This window comes from Salvelinus namaycush, chromosome 34 (assembly GCF_016432855.1).
Source record: "Salvelinus namaycush isolate Seneca chromosome 34, SaNama_1.0, whole genome shotgun sequence".
NCBI classification, from domain to species: Eukaryota; Metazoa; Chordata; class Actinopteri; order Salmoniformes; family Salmonidae; genus Salvelinus; species Salvelinus namaycush.
In genome coordinates, this window is record NC_052340.1 from 32,516,473 (window position 1) to 32,526,299 (window position 9,827).

The window sequence follows — 9,827 nt, forward strand, 5'->3', positions numbered from 1 at the left end:
AGACAGGTTTAGAGCTGACCTCTCCCCCCAGGTTCCAGACAGGTTTAGAGCTGAAGTCTCCCCCCCAGGTTCCAGACAGGTTCAGAGCTGAACTCTCCCCCCCAGGTCCCAGACAGGTTTAGAGCTGACCTCTCCCCCAGGTTCCAGACAGGTTTAGAGCTGACCTCTCCCCCAGGTTCCAGACAGGTTCAGAGCTGAACTCTCCCCCCAGGTTCCAGACAGGTTTAGAGCTGACCTCTCCCCCAGGTTCCAGACAGGTTTAGAGCTGACGTCTCCGCTGACCTCTCCCCCCAGGTTCCAGACAGGTTCAGAGCTGACCTCTCCCCCCATGTTCCAGACAGGTTCAGAGCTGACCTCTCCCCCAGGTCCCAGACAGGTTTAGAGCTGAACTCTCCCCCCCAGGTCCCAGACAGGTTTAGAGCTGACCTCTCCCCCAGGTTCCAGACAGGTTTAGAGCTGACCTCTCCCTCCAGGTTCCAGACAGGTTTAGAGCTGACCTCTCCCCCCAGGTTCCAGACAGGTTTAGAGTTGACCTCTCCCCCAGGTTCCAGACAGGTTTAGAGCTGACCTCTCCCCCCAGGTTCCAGACAGGTTTAGAGCTGACCTCTCCCTCCAGGTTCCAGACAGGTTTAGAGCTGACCTCTCCCCCCAGGTTCCAGACAGGTTTAGAGCTGACCTCTCCCTCCAGGTTCCAGACAGGTTTAGAGCTGACCTCTCCCTCCAGGTTCCAGGTCCACCACTGTGATCACAGCAGCATGTCAGAGGTAGGCTTACCTCATTAAAGGCTTAGATACACATGAATGGAGGTGTGTCTGTAGGGAGGTGTGTGTAGGGAGGTATCTGTAGGGAGGTGTCTGTAGGGAGGTGTGTGTAGGGAGATGTCTGTAGGGAGGTGTCTGTAGGGAGGTGTCTGTAGGGAGATGTCTGTAGGGAGGTGTCTGTAAGGAGGTGTCTGTAGGGAGGTGTGTGTAGGGAGTTGTCTGTAGGGAGGTGTCTGTAGGGTTGTCTGTAGGGAGCGTCTGTAGGGAGGTGTCTGTATGGAGGTGTCTGTAGGGAGGTGTCTGTAGGGAGGTGTTTGTAGGGAGGTGTCTGTAGGGAGGTGTCTGTAAGGAGGTGTCTGTAGGGAGGTGTGTGTAGGGAGTTGTCTGTAGGGAGGTGTCTGTAGGGAGGTGTCTGTAAGGAGGTGTCTGTAGGGAGGTGTCTGTATGGAGGTGTCTGTAAGGAGGTATCTGTAGGGAGGTGTGTGTAGGGAGGTGTCTGTAGGGAGGTGTCTGTAGGGAGGTGTGTGTAGGGGGGTGTCTGTAGGGAGTTGTCTGTAGGGGGGTGTCTGTAGGGAGGTGTCTGTAGGGGGGTGTCTGTAGGGAGGTGTCTGTAGGGAGGTGTCTGTAGGGGGGTGTCTGTAGGGAGGTGTCTGTAGGGAGGTGTCTGTAAGGAGGTGTGTGTAGGGGGGTATCTGTAGGGAGGTGTCTGTAAGGAGGTGTCTGTAGGGGGGTATCTGTAGGGAGGTGTCTGTAGGGGGGTATCTGTAGGGAGGTGTCTGTAGGGAGGTGTCTGTAAGGAGGTGTCTGTAGGGAGGTGTGTGTAGGGAGGTGTGTGTAGGGAGGTGTCTGTAGGGAGTTGTCTGTAGGGAGGTGTCTGTAGGGAGGTGTCTGTAGGGAGGTGTGTGTAGGGAGGTGTCTGTAGGGAGGTGTCTGTAGGGAGGTGTCTGTAGGGAGGTGTCTGTAGGGAGGTGTGTGTAGGGAGGTGTCTGTAGGGAGGTGTCTGTAGGGAGGTGTCTGTAAGGAGGTGTCTGTAGGGAGGTGTCTGTAGGGAGGTGTCTGTAGGGAGGTGTCTGTAGGGAGGTGTGTGTAGGGAGGTGTCTGTAGGGAGTTGTCTGTAGGGAGGTGTCTGTAGGGAGGTGTGTGTAGGGAGGTGTCTGTAGGGAGGTGTCTGTAGGGAGGTGTCTGTAGGGAGGTGTGTGTAGGGAGGTGTCTGTAGGGGGGTGTCTGTAGGGAGGTGTCTGTAGGGAGGTGTCTGTAGGGAGGTGTGTGTAGGGGGGTGTCTGTAGGGAGTTGTCTGTAGGGAGGTGTCTGTAGGGAGGTGTCTGTAAGGAGGTGTCTGTAGGGAGGTGTCTGTAGGGAGGTGTGTGTAGGGAGGTGTCTGTAGGGAGGTGTCTGTAGGGAGGTGTCTGTAGGGAGGTGTCTGTAGGGAGGTGTGTGTAGGGAGGTGTGTGTAGGGAGGTATCTGTAGGGAGGTGTCTGTAGGGAGGTGTGTGTAGGGAGGTGTCTGTAGGGAGGTGTGTGTAGGGAGTTGTCTGTAGGGAGGTGTCTGTAGGGAGGTGTCTGTAGGGAGGTGTGTGTAGGGAGGTGTCTGTAGGGAGGTGTGTGTAGGGAGTTGTCTGTAGGGAGGTGTGTGTAGGGAGGTGTGTGTAGAGAGGTGTCTGTAGGGAGGTGTCTGTAGGGAGGTGTCTGTATGGAGGTGTGTGTAAGGAGGTGTGTGTAGGGAGGTGTCTGTAGGGAGTTGTCTGTAGGGAGGTGTGTGTAGGGAGGTGTCTGTAGGGAGGTGTCTGTAGGGAGGTGTCTGTAGGGAGGTGTGTGTAGGGAGGTGTGTGTAGGGAGGTGTCTGTAGGGAGGTGTCTGTAGGGAGGTGTCTGTAGGGAGGTGTCTGTAGGGAGGTGTGTGTAGGGAGGTGTGTCTAGGGAGGTGTGTGTAGGGAGTTGTCTGTAGGGAGGTGTGTGTAGGGAGGTGTCTGTAGGGAGTTGTCTGTAGGGAGGTGTCTGTAGGGAGGTGTCTGTAGGGAGGTGTGTGTAGGGAGGTGTGTCTAGGGAGGTGTGTGTAGGGAGGTGTGTGTAGGGAGTTGTCTGTAGGGAGGTGTCTGTAGGGATGTGTCTGTATGGAGGTGTCTGTAAGGAGGTGTCTGTAAGGAGGTGTCTGTAGGGAGGTGTCTGTAGGGAGGTGTCTGTAGGGAGGTATCTGTAGGGAGGTGTCTGTAGGGAGGTGTGTGTAGGGAGGTGTCTGTAGGGAGGTGTCTGTAGGGAGGTGTCTGTAGGGAGGTGTCTGTAGGGAGGTGTCTGTAGGGAGGTGTGTGTAGGGAGGTGTGTGTAGGGAGGTGTCTGTAGGGAGGTGTCTGTAGGGAGGTGTCTGTAGGGAGGTGTCTGTAAGGAGGTGTCTGTAGGGAGGTGTCTGTAGGGAGTAGTGTATAGGGAGGTGTCTGTAGGGAGGTATGTATAGGGAGTGAGGGTGTGTGTGAGGGTGTGTATTTATTGGTGTGTGTGCTGAATGCGGTCTTGTGTAGGTGTGTGTGTGTGAGAGAGAGAGACAGCGATTTCTTCTTGGTACGACACACGGATACACACCTTTTGAAGTGAGCCTCATCTGCATTTAAAGCCTGTGATAAGTGGGGGGAGGGGCGAGGGGAGGGTCATTACTCTGAGTGACAGCGTTTATGTTTCTGTGGGAGCCGTTGAGGCAGACAGATTAGATAAGGTGACTGATTGGCTGGGGAAGATTTATGGCCAGAGAGTGACAGTTAACATTCACCTTGTGGTTTTATGGCATGGTGGTCCATATGCAAGGCTATACCCTTAGTGGTTGGAGAGGGGCTGGTCCTCAGGAGACTCTAAAACCTCATTAGTCAAGAGATAGAGGAGAGGAGAGGAGAGGAGAGGAGAGGAGAGGAGAGGAGAGGAGAGGAGAGGAGAGGAGAGGAGAGGAGAGGAGAGGAGAGGACAGACCTCACCTTTATCTTCCTTCAACCTGGTTGGAGAATAAACACTTTTCATCATCTGTTTTGTTTTTCTTAAAATTATGTTTTTGTTTAGTTGTACATATTTATTTTAATATGTGCTCTTGAGGAAACATGGGTAAAGACAGAGTCTTGGAACAACGTCATGCAGAGAATACTGTTGAACGTGTATGGATGTACTACGTGTTTGTTGTTGCTATTCATTGGTTTTCTGCATTATTTGGACATATGTAATGAGTCACCAATGTGCTTCAGTTCCCGCTGGACTGGCCCCACATGTCTCATATTCATTCAGTAACAATGACATGATTATTTTTACCCATGGAAAATCCTATTCTTGCCTTCCTTCCTAATCATGTTATTGTATTTCATGGTGTTGTTTATGATTTATTTATTCATCTTTTGCCTTGTGTGTTGTTCTGTTGTCTTTCTGTTTCCTTTTAGTCGTGTCTGGTAAGTTGAAATGTCACCTGTCACCTATTCACTCTGACGCCATGACAGAAACAGGAAGCTGTCACAGCACCACCCCCTCCATCCTCCTCCCATCACCCTCCTCCCACCAATCAGCACTCATGTTTCAGTTGTCACGGGCAACAGTGACAAAAGGACATTAATGGGTAAAAATCTGCTCTATGGTCTGAGTAATCCAAGGTAAAACCAAATCATTTCATTATACTTCCCCCACCCCTTGTTGTGTTGCTTTATGCATTACCAAATATCCCATCTTACCTGTGGACAAATTGTGTCTGTATGTGGAGTGACAGGCTGCAGATTGCTTTTATGTCTGTGATACCTGGCCCATATCAGCGTTAAGATGTCTGGGGCGTAGTAATACTGTATTCTCCAGGCGTACGCACCCGCTGTCCTCTGAGATGAAGGTGTAAATCGCCCAGCCAGTGGTCCTCAGCATTCCGGGTGTGTCCCTCCACACAGGCCTATTAGCACAGCGAGGCCCGGTGTCACTGCAGAGCTCTGTGTGTGACATTGGGCGGTGACATAGCGCTTCACTCTGAAGCAGAGTTTGTCATTAAGATGCATGGATGCTCCTACTGGAGGGTGTCAGCTTGGACAGATGGCTCATTTATCCCCCATTTCCATGTAAATGTTTTTGTTCTGTGTCCTTGCCCATGCTAATGCAGAGACCCACAGCGGTTCACACTCCTGTTTTCTCTATTCATTAAACTGTTAATATATACACAGCCTGCATTATGGAATGGACTGACTTTCAGTTTTGAATAATCTTCCGTCCACACACCAGCAACGCCCAAAGTCTCCTCTAAACAGAGACCGCCTTATCCAAGGCTCATTTAAATACAGAGACCATAACTGTTACATTCAAATTCCTTTGTTTTCCATTCAAATGAAACTGTAATGTCTAATATCTCTGTGTGATGTTATTATGCGATGCTGTGTCAGTATGTTAGTTAACAGCCCGCTGCCTTCCCCTAGTGCCCCCTGTGTTTGTGGTGCGGCCCAGGAACCAGGTGGTGGCGGTGGGGAGGACCGTCACCTTCCAGTGTGAGGCAACAGGAAACCCTCAACCTGCTATCTTCTGGCAGAGAGAGGGCAGCCAGGTGAGAGGGGATCTACTGTACACCAGGAACCCAGCATGAGCACATGCTTATGGAACAAAAATGAAATACAAATAAGTAGTAAATCGTAGTCATATCATAGTCTTCATTCTTTTTTTAATGATAGTCCTATATGATTTATATACATTTTATGATTACACCTATAAAACCAGCCATAAAATCAGTGAACATCACTGACCTTCAAACTGATGCTCCAATTGGACCATCCATTCTACTACCCTTATGGTCTTCCATAGCCTACTGTCTATATCTGATCTGTCTATATCTGATCTGTCTATATCTGATCTGTCTATATCTGATCTGTCTATATCTGCCCTGTCTCCTCTCTTCTCTGTCTATATCTGATCTGTCTATATCTGATCTGTCTATATCTGATCTGTCTATATCTGATCTGTCTATATCTGCCCTGTCTCCTCTCTTCTCTGTCTATATCTGTCCTGTCTATATCTGATCTGTCTATATCTGATCTGTCTATATCCGATCTGTCCATATCTGATCTGTCTATATCTGATCTGTCTATATCTGATCTGTCTATATCTGATCTGTCTCCTCTCTGATCTGTCTATATCTGATCTGTCTATATCTGATCTGTCTATATCTGATCTGTCTATATCTGCCCTGTCTCCTCTCTTCTCTGTCTATATCTGTCCTGTCTTCTCTCTTCTCTGTCTATATCTGATCTGTCTATATCTGCCCTGTCTCCTCTCTTCTCTGTCTAAATCTGATCTGTCTCTGTCTATATCTGATCTGTCTATATCTGCCCTGTCTTCTCTCTTCTCGGTCTCTATCTGCCCTGTCTTCTCTATTCTCTGTCTATATCTGTCCTGTCTCTTCTCTGTCTATATCTGTCTTTTCTCTTCTCTGTCTACATCTGTCCTGTCTTCTCTATTCTCTGTCTATATATGTCTTCTCTATTCTCTTTCTATACCTGTCTTCTCTCTTCTCTGTCTATACCTATCTTCTCTCTTCTCTGTCTGTATCTGTCCTGTCTTTTCTCTTCTCTGTCTACATCTGTCCTGTCTTTTCTCTTCTCTGTCAATACCTGTCTTCTCTGTCTATCTGTCTTTTCTCTTCTCTGTCTATATCTGTCTTCTCTCTTCTCTGTCTATATGTCTTCTCTTTTCTCTGTCTATATCTGTCCTGTCTTCTCTCTTCTCTGTCTATACCTGTCTTCTCTCTTCTCTGTCTATACCTGTCTTCTCTCTTCTCTGTCTATATCTGTCCTGTCTTCTCTCTTCTCTGTCTATACATGTCTTCTCTGTCTATATCTGTCTTCTCTTTTCTCTGTCTATATCTCTCCTGTCTTCTCTCTTCTCTGTCTATATCTGTCTTCTCTCTTCTCTGTCTACATCCGTCCTGTCTTCTCTATTCTCTGTCTATATCTGTCTTCTCTCTTCTCTGTCAATACCTGTCTTCTCTCTTATCTGTCTATATCTGTATTCTCTCTTCTCTGTCTATACCTGTCTTCTCTCTTCTCTGTCTATATCTGTCTTCTCTCTTCTCTGTCAATACCTGTCTTCTCTCTTATCTGTCTATATCTGTATTCTCTCTTCTCTGTCTATACCTGTCTTCTCTCTTCTCTGTCTATATCTCTCCTGTCTCTTCTCTGTCTACACCCGCCCTGTCTTCTCTCTTCTCTGTCTATACCTGTCTTCTCTCTTCTCTGTCTATATATGTCTGCTCTTTTCTCTGTATTTATCTGTCCTGTCTTCACTCCTCTCCACCCTCTAGAACCTGCTCTTCTCCTACCAGCCCCCCCAGCCCTCTAGCCGCGTCTCCGTCTCCCAGACGGGGGACCTGACTATCACAGATGCAGAGCGCTCAGACGTGGGCTACTACAGCTGCCAGGCCCTCAACATCGCTGGCTCTGTCATCACCAAGGCCCTGCTGGAGGTCACTGACGGTGAGTGACGGCCCAGAGAGCCAATCACAGAGAACAGATAGTTTTCAGAAGGAGGGGTTCCGCCAATCAGGGACTCCCAGAATTAGATCTTGGAGACATATTGGTGATATTGTCACACCTTGGCACAAAGACATGTAGGGATTTGAATAAATACATAATAATATACTTGTGCTATATTTAAGTGTCTAATGTACGTATTGAGGTCTGTAGAGTTTTGGCCAGACTGTGCTCCTGTCAGAGGTGGAGACTCTGTGGTGCCTCGTCTTCTCCAGGAGCCTGGCTTGCCTCTTGGCTCTGGGCTGTTGGCTCCTGGCAGTGTAACATTCACGCTGGCTGGTGCCTCCTCTGGGAGTCTCCTCTCATTAACAGACTAGCCTGCTGGTGGATGGATCTGTCTTTGTGGTGAGGCCTGGTTCAAACCTCTAATCACTCAGTCAATGCAGCCAGCCTGGTAGTGTAGTGACCTTGGCACTAGTGACCTTGGCTCTAGTCCCAGAGTTCCCTTAGCGACTTAGTCTCTACGGTGACTATAATTTTGTCTAACTCTCAACTAGGTTCAACCCTCTCTAACCATACAACTCTCACCTAGGTTCAACCCTCTCTAACCAGACACCTCTCACCTAGATTCAACCCTCTCTAACCAGATACCTCTCACCTAGGTTCAACCCTCTCTAACCAGACACCTCTCACCTAGATTCAACCCTCTCTAACCAGACACCTCTCACCTAGGTTCCATCCTCTCTAACCAGATACCTCTCACCTAGGTTCAACCCTCTCTAACCAGACACCTCTCACCTAGGTTCAACCCTCTCTAACCATACACCTCTCACCTAGGTTCAACCCTCTCTAACCATACACCTCTCACCTAGGTTCAACCCTCTCTAACCATACACCTCTCACCTAGGTTCAACCCTCTCTAACCATACACCTCTCACCTAGATTCAACCCTCTCTAACCAGACACCTCTCACCTAGGTTCCATCCTCTATAACCAGATACCTCTCACCTAGGTTCAACCCTCTCTAACCAGACACCTCTCACCTAGATTCAACCCTCTCTAACCATACACCTCTCACCTAGATTCAACCCTCTCTAACCAGACACCTCTCACCTAGATTCAACCCTCTCTAACCATACACCTCTCACCTAGGTTCCATCCTCTCTAACCATACACCTCTCACCTAGATTCAACCCTCTATAACCATACACCTCTCACCTAGATTCAACCCTCTCTAACCATACACCTCTCACCTAGATTCAACCCTCTCTAACCAGACACCTCTCACCTAGATTCAACCCTCTCTAACCATACACCTCTCACCTAGGTTCAACCCTCTCTAACCAGATACCTCTCACCTAGGTTCAACCCTCTCTAACCATACACCTCTCACCTAGATTCAACCATCTCTAACCATACACCTCTCACCTAGGTTCAACCCTCTCTAACCAGACACCTCTCACCTAGATTCAACCCTCTCTAACCAGATACCTCTCACCTAGGTTCAACCCTCTCTAACCAGACACCTCTCACCTAGGTTCAACCAGACACCTCTCACCTAGATTCAACTCTCTCTAACCAGACACCTCTCACCTAGGTTCAACCCTCTCTAACCATACACCTCTCACCTAGATTAAATTTCCTCTCTAACCATACACCTCTCACCTAGATTCAACCCTCTCTAACCAGACACCTCTCACCTAGGTTCAACCCTCTCTAACCAGACACCTCTCACCTAGGTTCAACCCTCTATAACCAGATACCTCTCACCTAGATTAAATTTTCTCTCTCCAGAAAGGCCTCTTTATTTAGAACCTCCTCCCTTGACCTTTGTGGCTGGGCCTGCTCTCGCTCTCATTTCTCTCCCCCCCCCCCCCTCTCTCCCCCCTCTCTCTCTCTCTCCCTTGCTCTCCCTCTCTCTGTGGTTTGGCAGGGCCTGTTAGATGGTAGAAGGAGGAGATAATAACAGTTATTAAAGGGAACAGGCCTCCTCTTCTCCCCGGGCAGATCTGGTAATTACAGGTCACAGTGACAATGTTTTAGTAATTACACCAGCACCAGCACCAGCACCAAAGAGCCAGTCTCCCATGTAATATACTACACTGCATGTGTGTGTAAATATACAGGCGTACGTGTGTCCTTCACTCTGTATGTGTATCCCATTTTATAATGGATTTGCTATTCATTTGAGTGCCTGTCGTTGAACTAAACAACCTGATGCTTCTGACTAAATCAGCAGCGCTGGCAAAATGGGTTATCAATAGCAGTATTAACATCATTAATGATAACGGCCTCAGTGGTAATCTACATAATGGAGATTTAATGAAGCACATTTAATTAAATCTGTGTGTGTCGACTGGTGAACGCCCAGAGAGAAGGATGAGGGGGAGGATGAGGAGGAGGGAGGGAAAATTCTCCATGGTAATAACTTTGTCTGCTAGGTATTTAGAAGTTTTTTTTCCCATGTTCTGGGGGGGCTGTGAGTGTCCATGTCTCCACTGGCAGCCAGGAGTCTGGAGCTGCAGGAAGAGGACTTGTATAGTAGCCTGTTTTATTTTAATTACACCACATTTGTTTGGCTAAGGTCAACTCCTGCTGCTGAATGATTAGAA

General features: G+C 48.6%; 1 protein-coding gene across 1 annotated transcript in view; it reads left to right on the forward strand.

Annotated features, from left to right (window-relative positions):
* LOC120028485 (roundabout homolog 1-like) overlaps nt 1-9,827 on the forward strand; it is a 335,749-nt gene that overhangs the window by 238,925 nt on the left and 86,997 nt on the right. The window contains exons 7-8 of the mRNA XM_038973689.1: nt 5,173-5,297; nt 7,047-7,218. Of these exons, the coding sequence (XP_038829617.1) occupies nt 5,173-5,297; nt 7,047-7,218 (297 nt within the window). The remainder of the gene's footprint in view (nt 1-5,172; nt 5,298-7,046; nt 7,219-9,827) is intronic.